Source organism: Gymnogyps californianus, chromosome 4, assembly GCF_018139145.2.
Source record: "Gymnogyps californianus isolate 813 chromosome 4, ASM1813914v2, whole genome shotgun sequence".
NCBI classification, from domain to species: Eukaryota; Metazoa; Chordata; class Aves; order Accipitriformes; family Cathartidae; genus Gymnogyps; species Gymnogyps californianus.
In genome coordinates this window covers 75,712,547-75,728,702 of record NC_059474.1, presented here as the reverse complement: position 1 = coordinate 75,728,702, position 16,156 = coordinate 75,712,547, and the positions used below count along the sequence as shown (strand labels likewise).

The 16,156-nt window shown below is 41.6% G+C and overlaps 1 protein-coding gene across 1 annotated transcript; it reads right to left on the bottom strand.

The window, feature by feature from the left end:
* Positions 1 to 2,228: 2,228 nt before the first annotated feature.
* PGRMC2 (progesterone receptor membrane component 2) lies at positions 2,229 to 15,516 on the bottom strand (the record flags this gene model as incomplete). The annotated part of the gene is made up of 3 exons (XM_050896414.1): positions 2,229 to 4,096; positions 4,848 to 5,003; positions 15,234 to 15,516. Coding segments are annotated over 3 exons (537 nt in total), but the record flags the coding sequence as incomplete, so codon positions are not given.
* Between the last annotated feature and the right edge of the window lie 640 nt (positions 15,517 to 16,156).

Sequence of the window (16,156 nt, the reverse complement as noted above, 5' to 3'; positions counted from 1 at the left end):
CTGAATTAGTGAGTTACACTTCATGAAAAACTACACCGCTTTGTCCTAAAACAATAAAACCGATCCCAAAGCAGAGCTAGGAAGAGCATTCTATTCAAAGTACTAGGTCTTGATCAATATTTTGTACTATTCTACACAACAATGCATGTATTTCCTGGAGGAAATAAAACCTCACAAACTTTTATTGTAGAGAAAACAATAATCAAAGAGACTCAAACAAAGCATACGTAAGGTTTAACTATTCCTTGACCTTTACAATGAAAATAGTAAAAATCAAACTGATTTTGCAGGAAGAAAAAAAAATACGTTAGAAAATAGCTTAGAACTAAGATATTTAACGTGAAACAAGATCAGAAGCAGAGTGCCCAACTGCTTTCACATGCTGTGTCCAACTCTGAAGGATAGAAAATTTAAACCTTAGCCAAGGAAAAGTAGATCTAGCTCAATAAAAAGATACAAACAAGTACAAGCACGTGAAAGGATAATTCTGTAGTCCTCAGTGGAAATTCAAGATGTTCAGATCAAGTAACAACATGGTAATTTTTTTTTTTTTTTTAAATCAAGGTGGTTTAGAAATAGACTTCCTGCCATAATAAAGCATTTTTGGGAAACGGTGTACAAATGAGGCAGGAGTGTCAAAATAAATGACTACTCAAACTAGTTTAACACTAAGCCTAGCCTAGGGAAAAAAGTCATATATTAAACTGGAAAATGTATTTTGTTTCTAAAGATGATAAGAAATACTCCCTTCAAGTCCCTTATGTTGCTTAAACAAAATTTAACACATTGTCAGTATCAACCTGCCTGTCATTTTAGTTACTAGTGAATTTTGACCAAGTGATTGACACAAATGTTACAAGGATGAACGCCTCTGTAAAATGATTAATTGCACTGAAGTTTTGATGGATCTGATGTTATTCTGTATTCTTTGTATGTGTCAACTTTTTCTAAAAATGAAAGCTACAGTGTGCTTTAAAGCACTTTTTTTAGGTTGTCAGCTTTAAATTGCTAGTGACTTTGTATGTAGGATGAATGAGGTTAATTTAGATCTACCAGACATCAAAATACAGGAATAAGTCTATGCAACATACTGCTGCCATAGGCTGACAGTTTTGTATTCTTCACAGTTACCATTAAGTTACTTCAAAGCAAAACTCATCCTTTAGCCATCTTGTTGTTCAACCAATCCTAAAAGTAAAAATTTGAGCGTTGTCCTTTTAAAAACAATTTAAAAAAAACCCCAAACAACAAAACGTCACGTAACTTCACTGTGATTAAGCTTCACTGCATTTCTTACAGCAAGGGAAAGGAAAAGGCTGCACTTGGGTTAGGAAGCGACGGCATATGCAAAACTCCCCTTCTTTCTCCAGCAGGAAGTTTCTACATAAAACAAACATGATAAACAGCTAACGCAACAGCTAATGCTACAGCTATGTTAGATGTAGCCATACTAAGAGCTGTAATGAGCAAAGAGCAGAGTAACTCACGGCAACTGTTAAGAACCTCCAGCCATGACTTCGTAGTAGCAGCTGTAACACATAGTATGTGTATTTTTATGTGGAAGCCTGGGGAAAAAAATATTTATCTGGTTGTCCTATCTGACAGTTGGGTAAGCCGCCTTTTCCTGCTTCACAGCTATATGCATCTGGTGCCATGACGAAGTGCAACAGCTGGCGCAAAAGCTAAAAGTGGAAGGCATACTGTAAATGAAGCGTAGTGTAAAACTTTTTACAGTGAGATTTAGTTAAAAGAAAAAAAATTCCCTAGTGAAGCATCCAGATAAAGAACTGGTGCTTAAGTACTCCTAGCTCCTGTCCTATGCAAGCAAGCTTTTCTTTATCCCTTAGTAGCTTCCATTGTTCCATCTGAAACACATATTTTTGTGGTTAGTTACACTGGCATGCCCAGCGTTTCAGCAGCGTTAGATGGTTAGCAGACACTTATTATAGTACTAACATGCAAACTGAAGTCTGGACACTGTGCCAATGCTCAGCTTATAAGGATGTGACCTAAGCAGAAACCAGCGCTTTACTGAATTACAGCCGGTAGCTGAACAGCCACACACCTAACTGGATTGTTCAGCCTCTACAAGAACCTGCAAGCGTACCCTAACTTCTGTGGAGAAATGGCTCCAGTATTGTTGCTACTTCTGTGATAAAACTATTCTGTTCCAAGCTTGGATATACAAGGAAGAGAATTCAACCTGCCTTCTAGGACACGTGAGTTGCACATGATTCAACGGAGGATTTTTGTTTGTTTATTTCATTTACATCAATATAAATCCTCTTTCAGCCAAATAGTATAAAAGGAAGTAGTCCCTGGAATTTCACAGTCTACAGTTCAACAGAATGTATATATAGAAATCTGTTACTATAGGCTTAGCACAGGTAAAATCTGCAAACAGAGGTACAGACGTAAGCCATAAAGCTGCAAGTCATGAACTTTATAATAGTGTCACCGTTATGAATTTAGCAGAACAGACGGTGAAATTTCTACAATTTGTTGAGTGATACCCATGTATAGATCTCCAGCATTCTTGTCCTATTAATGCCATAAGACATGCTCCTTTTACTGTACCTTACGTGCTCCTTTTACCGTACATTATGTGATTTCCTAAAATGCTTCTCCTTTATTTACATCCCTTATTTTTTTTCCACCATAAATGCATTGGCATAGGTTTAGTCTCTTAAATACAGCTTACCTGAATAAGTCTTCAAGATTCTTCAAAAGCTGGGACTTGAAAGGAAAAATAACCCCACGAGGACAAGGAACAGTGTTAATAGCGGTGGACGTTTCACATCCAGGACCTCTTCCCCTTACTTTGTATTCCATCATGTTCCAGCTCTGCTTAACAGCATCTACATAAAGTCTGACAGCACTTTTGGTATTGTACATGCTTTATTAAAATGGTACTCGTATTTACAATATCTGCAGAAATAATCCCTCCCAAGTCTTGCATTCAGACACGCACACATACACACGCGCGCACGCCCCTTCACTCTACAGGGGTGTGAAGGCTACGCTCCCAAAAGTTAGGCAGCTTCTGGAAGAGGAGGAAGGGTGACTTTTGTGTGTGTTTGTAATTACTTAAAAAGAAGCATGGGAGTATGCATTTGGCCATCACAATGCTAATTTAAGTATATGTAGTATTAACATATGGCAGTAACACTGAGTATTCCTCTTTTACATTCTATACACAGAATGACATCAAGGTTTTCCAGTCAACAGAACATTCTAACTTCAGTCTCGATGCTGCTCGTAGTGACTATGAAACCACAATTTTGGGGCTGTCCCTTAAAACAATTCAAGTCTATGTAAGCGAAATAAGGCACAATTAATATTTGATTTGATTTGATTTGGAGGATGGGAAAAGGGGGGAGAGGCAGGCTTCAGATAATAGTTGTTGCAGAGGAAACAGTTTTACCCAATCCTTTTGAGAAAAGGATGAATTTTACCCCCATCCTAATCTACATGGACTTCTCTTAGAGAACTGAAGTATTCTGCCAGGGCTACTAACGCCCACATACAAAACAAAATCGGAAATTCACATTTTAACACCAGTTTCAGTAGTCTAACCTACTGATACTGATGTACATGAGTACATCTTTTTTTAATGCTGAAGGAGAAGACACACAAAACAAGATTCAAACCTTCCACTGAGCTTGAAGACTCACGTCTTTTAGAGAGCTTGTAATATATACTATTTGAAGGCTTCAGCTTACTGATAAAAAGGAATAGCGTTTTTGCCTTTCAATCCCTGGCCCCTCTTCACTAAGAAGCCTAACCAGACATTACAAATAAACTGCAACAAAAAGTCTGGCAGCACAAATAATGTCTAGTATTCAAATCTTCATTTGTGAGTATATTATTTTCCTTGTACAAAACCTGTTGAATGTTTTTCGCAGCAGATGAACTGTACCCAAAGATGCAGGACATTCTGTGATGGGGAATAAGAGGTTGCAGTTCCGAAGGCCCCTGACTTTGGTTGTTTACAAAGTTCATTCCTGTTTAGTGTGATCCTTGGTATCTTCCTCATCTGTGTATTCTGATGGTTCTTCCCCTGGTTTTAGGAGTCTACCTACGTAGTCGTATTTTTCTGAAAAAGATTTATGGTTCCATTACAATCAAATACAGCTGCATTTGCTAGTTAGCCTGCACTGCTGCAAATTCACTTCTCCTACACACTAAGGTTCTGAACCTGAATCACTGAAATTGATGGCAATTTATCAGCAAGCTCAGCCTCCTAAAACAATCTCGCTACCATTGCTGCTCACTACTTTCTCTACTCCGAGTACTTTGTTTCAATTCTCCTGCAGCTAATCAGGCAAGCTTTATCACACAATAGCTGAAAATGCCACTATTAAAACCGACACAAATTCCCTCAGCCTGTTTTGGTTTCAATTAATGTGAAAAATGACTCCCCCTCCCTCCAGAGGCATACTTCCATACTCTTGAGAAATGATTTCAAGGCAAACTTGTTCAACCCTTCGTGCCAAAACAACTCTTAGTCCTAATCATAATTCCATGGCATCCAAAGCCAACAACCTGCAAGCAGGAATTCCATCAGCTAAGCTACACTGAGATTCGAGAGTGAACTTCCCTGCTGAAGAGCTGAGAACAGCTTTCTTGTATAAAACTAAAAGGCTGAAAAAGCTATAGTGGGATATAGTGGAATTCTCTCTATGGAAGAAAGGCCTGAAATCCCTGGTCTTTTCCTAAGAAAGTTACATTGCATTATTAATGTTACTGTCAACATCTCTTTAAAAGCTGCCCCAAGCCCAAATCAGTCATTTTTATTAAAAGCATTTTCTTAAGCTAAAGATGCGCTGCTAATTTTGAGAATTTACCTTTAAATTGCATTTCCCACTCTCTTACACTTTCCATCTGTACAGCATTTAAGTCCGATAGGTCATCATATTCATCTCTGAGTGCATCTTTATCTAGACAGAAAGTTGCTAGTCCCCTGGAGGCATCTCTGCCAGCAAATATTCCATATGGACCCTCTGAAAACAAAAAGACAAAATCAATACCTTCAAGTCTTTGTTTATGGTGACCAATCTCAGTTCTTTATATAGTCTGCCGAAGCGATACATTAAACTTCTACAGTGATGGGAACAGCAGTAGGTTCAACACCACGGCTGTTCGACATTCAACAGCACTGCAATTCAATCTTAAGTATCACTAGGAGATAAAGTCTGCTGAGAGAAGCAGAACCAGGAAAATAGCTTTGAAGGGGAATCTGGAAAAATCCCTGTCATTTGATGCAAGTCAGTTGATGGAAATTCCAAAGGGACTGGAGGCTGGAATTCAAAAGGAACGCACTTCTATTATGCAAAACATAGAATATTTACAAGTCAGGCATGAATAGAAGCAAATGGTACAGACATCTTAATTAGAAATCCATTGAATTTTATCAATAAATAGAACTTGAGTGCTAATTAATAACTTCACTTATAGAACCACCACAACTTTCAACATACTTGACACACAGTGTGTCTTTTGACACATTTCTTTCTTCTGTGGAAATAATCTCATTTATTTTGGACAGCAGATCACCCATACACCTATCCTGTATTGTTCTTGAAAAGTGCACAAATCTTCATGTTAAGAATGTAAAGCAACTACTTCCTTTGTGCTTTTTGACTGATGCAAAGCAGCACAAATATGCTAATAAAATTTTGAGCAATGACTGTCAAATGTTATTACAAAGACAACTGGATGATTTGCAAACCAACAACTTTCAGGACAAGGTTGGTAACTAGCTTTCCCGAATTTTACTTAATCTAAAGAACTTTAAGCAGACTGTTATCTTAGATTTTCTTGACCTAAAAACAAATACCTTAATTCAGCTCAATTAAAACAAAACAAAACAACACACCACTTCTTTAAAGTTTTCTGCACTAACTGCAGCAGCTAAGCAACAGGGAAATGCCCAAGGCATTCTAAAGAGCGGTCACTACTTGAAGATAAATAGGCCAGAACCCTTCTCTGGCTTACCTCTCAGAAGACGACAGTGGCTGTCAGCCTGAAGAAAAGGCAGCACCCATGGGCAAGAATGAACACAAGCAAGTGGCAACACACTGTCCTTCACCCCCTCTATTGCCTGCTGTAGCACCTCAGACCTCTTCTGCACCACGACGAGCCACACGAAATCATTCAGAAAGGCTGGTTTCCTCCCAGGCCGCTTGCTCCAGCCACCACACCTATCTGCTCTTGCCGGGCATTGACTTCAGGGTTGAGACAGAGGCTGAATGCAGCAGGAAGAACTCCTGAGGCAGGGAACCCGAGTACCATATGGATTAGAAGAAACTACGTCCTCACCAGAACTGGTGTCGTCTCTCCACCCCAGAGTGCTTGGCATTTTAAGTAGCTTACAGTCAAACCTGAGAACAGAAGGGTGTCTTGTGTGCCAAAGACAATTCCCTTGTCTCTCTGGAAATAAACCAACTGATTTAAAAGCAAAATTTCACAAGAAGTACACAGCAGAGAAAGATCTATCAACTGGAAGCTTGCACTGTACAAGTCTGGCCGTAAGAGACAACCATAATGATTAACAGCATCTCTATGCTTGTCCTGTCAGATATTTAGCTCCAGGAACGGCATTCACAATAACTATCTCTAGGATCAGGAACTACATTTATGCTACTTAAGAGAAACAAAGTCAAGAGGGCTTGTGAACTCTATCTTTCCTATTTGCATGCTGAATTAGATGTTTATTTGAAAGACAGGATTCAGAGACTGAAATTAATCTATATAATCAAGGTATTTAATCTACGCATTTTGCATGCTCAGTCACTTCCCATAAAACAGGGTAAGACGTAGCGATGGCCATCATTTGCAACATAACATAGACCTTCTTCAAACAAAAAGTCTTGCTTCACTCCAAAACAGCTATCATTCAAGTGATCTAGTTTTTGATGTTCTGAATGAAGAACACAGGAGCTATAAACAGCTCTTACAAAGACGACACACAGTCAGTAAATCCTTAAGAGCAATTATAAATTGCTACTTAACCTCCCCACCAACAGTATTTTGTCCCCAGTTTTTCCTATCTCTGAAGTGTTTAAAACAAATATTTCCATAAACCCAACTAGCTGTTTGCATAATGCGTTTTCAAAATTCTGGCTAACCAGAGTTAGAAAAGCACGCTGTTCCCCTTCTGCCCTGCATTTAGTGATTTATGGAGTTTTGCAGCACCTGCTGAGATGCCACCTCTTGGCCCACCAGCTTGATTCCAATTACTTCTATTAAAAAGAGAATTACATTACATTTATCAGTATGAAGCCCTGAACACCCTTGCATCTCAGTAATATACTTAGTTGAAAGCATGAATGCTTTTAGAATGTATCAGTTTGCATTAAGATTAATGGATGCAAAATTTCTGCAAATATATTGTAATGTCAGATGCTATTATACCATTTTTTTTTTCTTTTCTAAAATTGAATTTATATGTTAACATTCCAGCATGTTTACTACAGAAGTATTCAGGAGTCACAGAGAAACCATCAAGCCAGGTCCAAGCACTCAACAGAATGCTAACTAGTAAAAACCAGCCTTTGGACTTGGTAGACAGCATCTCAAATTCTAGCTCTGCAAATGTAACTTATAAATGTGTCCTATTCTTTGATCCTTTACTAAAAGGCAAATACTGAATTATGATTATTTAAAAAAAAAAGTACAAGCCTGGCTTCACCTTAGTTGCACGGTTGCTAAAGCAGAAGTTCAGACATCTCAGTATACGGAATCTACTTCAAGATTTAAAGCTTCCATTCAGATACTTTTACACAGAGATTAAGTACAGTATTTTATATTAATACAGAATATACAAGTCTGGGGTTTTGCTATAAGCCCTAGTCTATTATTCACTTTTACATAAATACTGGTGGAACAGTCTTAAAAAGGTATTTTGCCTATCAGATTTCGTTGCACTTGGAGAAACATCCAGGAAGGTGCCAGCATGGAGAACCCTGGGGAGAAAAATATGCTTCAAGAACACAATTCTGAGGTAGACACATTAGTGCAATCCTAGACATACTCCCACAGACTTCTTTCATGACCAGATGCAATTTACTCTGCAAGCCCTACCCATAGTCCTTCTTTCCTTTTGTCTGCCTACCTATTTAGACTGGCTCCTGTTCTAAATAATTGATTGCACCATGACATGATATACATACTGAAGATATCGCAAAAAGAGATGCTATTAGCACGGGTACATATACCAAACTGATTTTTCGAGACCCTATCAGAAAATTTCAGTGGTTTTCTTTTGCTGTACCCCCAGATTAGCTTTTTCATAGTCAAGTATTTCTTTAAAAAATTCTCACACTCCTATTTGGCATCTTGCAACAATGAAAGGAAAGGCAGGGAAGTGTCAAAACTCATTAAAACATGTCTGCTACATGTTACTTGGCTACACATAGCTATGAGCCTTACATGAAGGAAAACTTTGTTCCTTGAAGAATGCTTTTCTTCCCATGATTGCTTTCACATATTAAAACACTTTGTTTCAGAGCCTTTGTTTATTTTAGTGCTGAGACCAAACAGTTATCAAGACTACGTATTTGCCTACATATCTCCACATCTCTACCACATTTATACACTGCCTTTTTCCCCTGTGTAAAGTACTCGTTTACCTTACAACTCTACCTTGTATAAAGTATGCCCTCCTCTAAGCTACAATGCACGCAAAATGTTGCTACCCACCACCAGCAGATCCTCACTTTCTTTCAGAATCCAGTTAAAAATCTGGCCACCTTGATGAATTTGACGTCTTGTTCCAGCCTGACATTCATCTTTATTCACAAATGAACTGGGCAGCTTGAGAATTGGCAAAATCAAAGTCTCTTCAGCCAGTAAAAATACCTTTCCAATTCCTGCACTCAGGATTTCTGCATCTCCTAGCCCTGTTTTGGTTCTCAAGTGAAGATTTAGTTTCTTTTTGCCGACACCCTAAAACAACAGCAGGCGAGGAAAAATAAATTTAATGTTAAAGCACTGTATTTAAAAATTTGAGATACGAAGCTGTCCAAGCTGAAGTTTTTATTTGGAAGTACTGCTTCTAGTAATTTGCTCCAAAACAGGCTAAACTGCATCTTGGAACAGCACGTGTTTCAATTTTCAACTGGTTTGGCCAATAGTTCCCCCAGCAAAACTTATGCTGGTGTTCAACTTTTCAGTAGATATTCTTGGTTTACCGAAGAGGCTATCTGACCATTTCAGTTCTATACTAGCTTTGCAGAACATCCCAGACTATTGCTCCAAGACTAGTAACAAAGGTGAACAGCGTATACTGAACTTTGGATTGCTCCAACTGTCAGCCCAGGGACTGCACCACAGATAGCTGCATGTGGACTTTATACCTAATGAAGTGATTTGTAGTCTAAGAATTGTATGCATTCTCACAAGGTCCATCCAAGCTCTCTGAAGAAACTGCACAGGTTAACATGGTTCAGTTTTACACCAGCTTTGGTTTCTTCAAGTAGTCAAAAAGCACTTCCAAGCAATCACCAAATATGGAAAGCATACCAGATGTTCTTTGCATCTGTGGGCCGCGCGGCCACTGGAAATAAAACCAGTTTTGTCTGAAGCTTTGAAATTCATGGACAACGTTTCTTAAACTGCAGACAAGAATAAAGACTAATCTCTTAAGTTACGTTAAAGGAACAAAGGGATCACAAAATTATTGACAGCTGCGCTATCCTACCACTTTGTCTACCTTTTCCACTCCAAATCAAAGCGAAATCTCCACGGTCTGTTTAAAATTTTCCATCTGAATCCTGACACGTGTTTGTTCAGTGTTGCATCTTTTATGAGGGAATGAAAAAGCTACAAATTAGACAAAGCCACTTTGAGATGCAGCTTGAAAGCAGCAGCTTTCTAATAACATTTATCACTTGGAATTCAAGGTGACATAATTTTAACTTCACTGCTCCAGATTTACGTGAAAGGAAAGATGTGGGTCAATTTTAAGTTACAACTTGCATGGAAAGTAAGTGTTCTTAGGAGAGCGATCCACAATGTCTACATGCTAAGGTGGGAACTGCTTAGAAAGAAGGGTCTAAACCTGACTTCTTAGGCACAAGACCAGAGGGCCTCACTCTCTCTTTCGCTTGCTTCCTTTTTAATTCTGTAAAAAAGAGCGCAAGAATCAAGGACCCAATTTCAACTAAAGGGGCAGACAACGAGTACTACTAGAAGAGCCAGTAGTTCAGTAGTCAGGAGATTTCTGAAAGACAGCTCCATACTTGAGGAGGACCTAGATCCCACATCTTGCTTTAGTGAAAAACGCGCTGGCCACTAGTTTATTTCATAATAAGGCAAGCAATGCTGGCCAGGTTTTTTGATTAAATGAAAGAGAGCTACACTGCTATGTACTGGATTTAACATCTATATGTCATTAACAATGATGCCACTATCACATCCTAATATATCTTGCTTTGAGCACACCTGCTTGATCAGGCCCCTCAAACCTCAGGTGACTGGAATGTTTAACTGGGAACTAGGGATTTACAGAGACATTTTATCAAACACACAGTTGTTCAAGTTTTAAGGAATATATTCAGGTTATTAAAAAAGGAAAAAGAAAAAAAAAAGACAAAGAGAGAGCTGACAGACACACAAAGCAGAAGCAGAGGAGGAGACAGAGTGATGCATCTTCCTGCACAAAACCGCTTTACTGCTCTCCGTCAACATGGACTGAGGGCTTAGAACAACCCCTTCATCCTGGTGGCAAGGGCACTACTCCCTTTAATCAGAAGTATGGAAACAATCTCTCGTCAATATGCATGTATACACCTTTTTAGTTTTACTGCTTCCGGTAGGAACTTAGCTTCTTTATCCAGAAACGCTGTTTGTTTGAAAAGCTGAGTCCCAGGGCGAGAGACACCTCCATTACAGAGACACCAAATGGCTGACAAACATCAAAACCACAGAGAAGATACACATCTTACAGGAAGCACTTCTTTCCCCCCAGTCTTATCCTCTGTACTTATCTGTAAACCCTCAGCCTGTTGTGTTCTTAAGATAAGGCCACCCTTAACAGAATTCTCCAGACACAATATACATGATGTCCCTCCTGTAACATTTCACTCTAACCATACCCTTGTAAAGGATATATTGAAAAGCATCAGTGCCATCTTTTATATAGAGACACAATGAAGTTTACAGCACTCAATTCCAAAGGAAGTCTAAAAGCATCAGATTATTTTCATACAAGTGATGGGAAAAAATGACAGCTGTTTCCTACAGAATTTTTCGAAGTATTTAACATCAGAAAGCACAGTTCTTAACTGGATTTGCAACATGAAATAAAGGTAATTTTCCCCTCATGAAAAATGAACTATGATGGAAATTTTTGTGTAAGGAAATACTACTACCTAATCTAATCCTCTTGGCAAACTGGAAAGCAGGAATCTTCGTGACACTTTGAAAGACAAGAGTGGGATGAGAAATGAGTTGACAGTGACAACGTATTGCAGCGAAGGAAAGTCAGGAAATTGATTTTTTTAAAATCATTAAACATTAAGAACCAAGAAGTGACGTGGAACAGTTGTATACACTGGATTGCATCTCATCTTGCTTTGTCATGCTCAAAGCCATATATTTTTCATAACCGCACAAAGTATTTGGTAAGTTAATCAAAACCTGTTTACAGTATTATCTTGGCATGCCAATTTAAATGCTAAATATTAAGACTTGCTAATGTTACTTTAACTCTTACTATGCCCTTCTATTGACCAATATACTACCAGGAATCTTGATACAAACAAACATGAAATTAAATGTCGCAATAAATGAAACAGTAAAAACTGTCTCACCAACACAGCACACGCTAAAGGTATCAATCGTTAGACTCTAAGTCATGAGATGTGATTATAGATGGGGAAACCACCCCAAAACAGCTTCTCTGAAATTCTGGTTACATGATATTTTTAATAGTGAGCCGCTAATTGTTTACTTTCTTTCTTTTAGAGTTTGCGGGTGATAAAGGAAAAGGTAATTAATTAAATTAATAACCAAGCAGAGCATTCTAGGACACTTACTCATCTGGGCACAAACAGAGGTGGCATTTAATACAACTAAAAGTGAAGTGTTGAAACAACGGGTATACTTGCAGGACAGAGGACTAGCCCAGGAAGCAGCATTTTGGAAAAGAACTTGGCAAGTGAAGTTTTAAATTAAGAGTTCAATGTAAACGAAGTGATTTTTGGAGGCACAGACAGTTAAATGTGTGATATAACCTTTTCTTGCTCTTAGCTAAAATGCATTAGACATTCCAAAGACTAACAGGATACCAATGAGATAAACTGTGGAAGGCTTAAAGAAGACAACATGAGAAAAAACAAAAAATTTGGAAAACATTTTGATGACATGTTCAAGAAACTGAAGTTTTCAATCATGGCTGTTTGAAAGGATGACTTCAACAGTCTATCAATTTTTAAAAATATCTTAACTGTATGTATGTAAAGGGCTTTTCAATTAAACAGACCAAAGCATAACAGGATTCAGTGGACGGAAACTTAAAAACTGGAGAGCTTCTAATAAAATCAGAAGCTTGGTGGGAATTTTAATGGAATCTCAACTGCTGGACAAAAATCTGGACTAGATGACAAGTGTGTGCATTTTTAGCCTTCTGCTATAAGTAGAAAAGTAAGGAAGACCTTTGCATCCAAACTACACTGAAGGAAAAAAAAAAAGAACAGATCTTAATTTCAAGACATCAGAAGCCTTCTGAGACAGCCACATTATTCAACATTAACCCAGCAGTCAAGACATACTTCAGATTTGATAGTGAGCCCTCAGCCAATGCTTTTTGCTGCCTTCAAAGCTGAAGCAGTATTTCGTATCAGTACCTCAACCAAGTATAAAAGGCTCACAGTCCGAGCCTGCAATGTCAGCAAAGCCAGTGCCCTCAACTGTTTCTTGTGTTAAACAAAATTTGGCCATGGCTTTGTTGGCACGCTTTGCATTTGTCTTGGTATACTCCAGCTATGAGGCATAAAATTACCAAGAGAACTGCTGTGGACATCTGGCTACTCTGACTGAAGTCTTTCTGAAAAGGTCTCAACCAGCTGTAGAAGACTTTTCCACCTAACTCTTCTCAGATCTTTTAAGGCCTGCAAACCACCTACTAGCTTTTTTTCTTTTCAGCCACAAAACAATTGCAAGAAAATATTCCCCGACATGCATCCGTACAGGGAAACCACATCAGCACTATTCAAAAATCAACACGTTTGGCAGAAAAGACACAGCTGATGATGCACAGGTTGAGCATCACCATCCTAATGTGCATGGTCCCAAGTAACAGAGATCTGATAGAAAAAGATGATGTCAGTTCTGTTATAAAAAGGCAATCTTTCACTACGGGGGGGAAGCCTTTGTCCCTCTCCACGAAAAGCTGGAAGCACTGCTTTAGGGAAACCAGCTGCTGCCAGTTATCAAAAAAGCCGACTGATGTCCTAGAACATAAAGCTTTAGCTTCCTCACAATAATAGACCTCCAGAGGTTAACAATGTGAACCAGTGATGATATCTACAGTGGAGAGTCTAAAATTTAATTTATGTTGGATACACAAAAGAGTTAAGTGCATGTTTAGATTATTGTTCAGTATTATTTCATGGAGTAATTTATGAAACAATCTGTCAACTTACTGGTGGGTGTTTTAAGTTTCATGCAGCAAATGTAGCACCTGCATTTTATATCAGCACATAGGTCTCAGTTTAAAAACTCCTAAAGTGCGAGACACAAAAGAACTAGCCCGATTAAGTGTCATGAAAGCTGCAGCACACCAGACTGCATTTTCTCAGCTTTACTGGTCAATAAACAAAACAAGGCATGGCAAGGTAGTTTAGATTTCATTGTTAACTTTTACAGCATCCAGTCAGAAAAGCATTTTGATTCAATTATGGCAGTTTCAATTTCTGCGACTGGTAGCAGAGCTGGTATCACAAACTTTGAGGGTAACAACAGTTACAAAATACTGGTGTTACCAATTCAACTGTACAACTGCTTCTCACTTCTCTGGTAAGAACCAAAGACTTGCAACATGCCAGTTCTGTATTTTTCTTTTTGTAAACTAAGATTATTAAATAATAATAATTACTTAACTGGAACTATTTCTGGGGGGGAGTATCCTCTCTCTCCTCCACCCCTCATACAAGGACACCTGCCATACCTACTACAAAAACTCCTGCATAATTTGATTAGATCAAGTTTTCCAAACCACCATTGTTTAAGGATGAAAATTATCAGCAGTCATAACCCTCATTTCCTTTGGCATCAGATGTGAACACAGTGCTCACTAGTAAGTTTATCCACCTCATTATTAAGAACACTGTTTATTACAAGAAAATATGCTGCAGTTTCACAATCTATAACGTGAATACGGAAACATAACATTGCCTTTGAAGCATGCTTTTCTTAACCTTTGAAGTATACATTTCCACTCCAAAAAACTGTATTGTCTGTCTTTCTATTTAAGAGATTGTGTTGATTTCTGCACTCTTCTCAACGGTAGCAACATGTCAGTCCCTGATTTCTCACTGCTTGCCTCTATCCTGGTTAAAATTCATACACAATATGGCATTTGCACCTAAGTAAGTAACCAGCTGTTTTTTTTCTTTCCTGAACCGTAAGAGCTAGCATGAAGGAAGCATTGCTCAGTTGCACTTGGGAAACCTACTAGAAAAGACAGGGAAAAAAAAAAAATTAAACATTGCACATCCAAATCTAAGCAACTAGAAAAATGAATGCGTGACGGATGCCTGAACAGAACCCAGACCCGTTTTGCATCACCTATTTAAAACTACCGTTAGGCCCCAGGCAGGCAGGCCGGCCTAGTAAGGGGTTGCGGACCGCTGCGACCAGGGCCGGGTCGCGGTTTGCACGGCTGTTTCCCATCTGACACCACCGCAGGCAGCCGGCGGCCCTATCACGGGTGCGGGCAGCGAGCACGGGACTGGCCGCCCGACCTAAACCCAAGGGCCGGAGTGAGGCCTTCCCGAAGCCCACCGCCCCCCCAGGTGGGGGTGAGGCCCCGGCGCCGTCAGCGAGGAGCCCCCGGCGGCAGGGCACGCCCGCCGCAGCGGATCCCCGCCGTCCTCCCCAGCGCCGCCTCCCGCCAGCGCCGCCCGAAAACGCGGCGGGCAGCCGAGGGGCGGCGCGGGGCCCCCGCCGGGCACGGCGGGAGAGCGGCTTCCGCCCGAAGGACCCCCCCCCCGGCCCCGGCGTCTCACCGGGCCCGTAGAACTTGCTGCCTTTGGTCACGTCGAAGACTTTGCCGTTGACAGCCAGGAGGATGCGAGGGTTGCGGGCCCCGTCGAACTCGCGCAGCTGCTCCAGGGAGAAATCCCGCCGCTTCATCCGCGGCAGAGCGGCGGCCTGGCTCTGCCGGGCCACGCCCCCCGGCCCGCTCCGCGTCCCCCAGCGCAGGTACAGCCGGTAGGCCGCCAGCAGCGCCAGCGCCAGCAGCCCCACGTTCAGCAGCATCTCACCGCCCACCACCGCCGCCGCCGCCGCCGCGCCGGCCGGCGGCTCCCCCGCGCCCCCGCCCCCTAGGCCGCCGTCGCTGCTCCCCTCAGTCCTTAGCCTCCCATCCCCATCGTCCGCCATCACTGCCAGGCCAGCGCCTGCCCGCCCGACGGCTCCGCCCCGCTCGCGCCCAGAGAGACGCGAGGCGGCCGCCGCGCCGCGCCGCGCCCCGCGCCTCCGCCCACCGCTCGCCCGCTTCCCATTGGTGCCCGGGCGAGGCGGCACCGCCCCCGGCAAGCTCGCGCCCCGCGGGCGAATTGGGTGCGGACACGCCCCTCCAGCCCAACGGCCCTCCGCTCGCGAGAGGTGCCGCCGCCGCCACCAGCGCGCCTGCGCGCTTCCCCCGCCCCAGTGCCCCGCGCGGCCAGGTGGCGTTGGCGGGAGCGTGAGGGGGAGGAAGAAGGGGGGGGGCGGGTGGAAGGTGTGTCTCGTGCGGCGTAACCGCCACACCGGCCCGCTCGTAGCTCGCCTCAGCCGCCGCCCCGCTTCCCCTCACGGGACTGAGCGGGTACCGCCGCCCGCGACAGTAAAAGCAGAGCGCGGGGAGAAGGCTGTGTGTTGTGAGGGGGCTGGGGGCGGCGGGGCTCGACGGGTGGGTTGCAGGACGCGCGTCCCTCCGCCGCCGAGG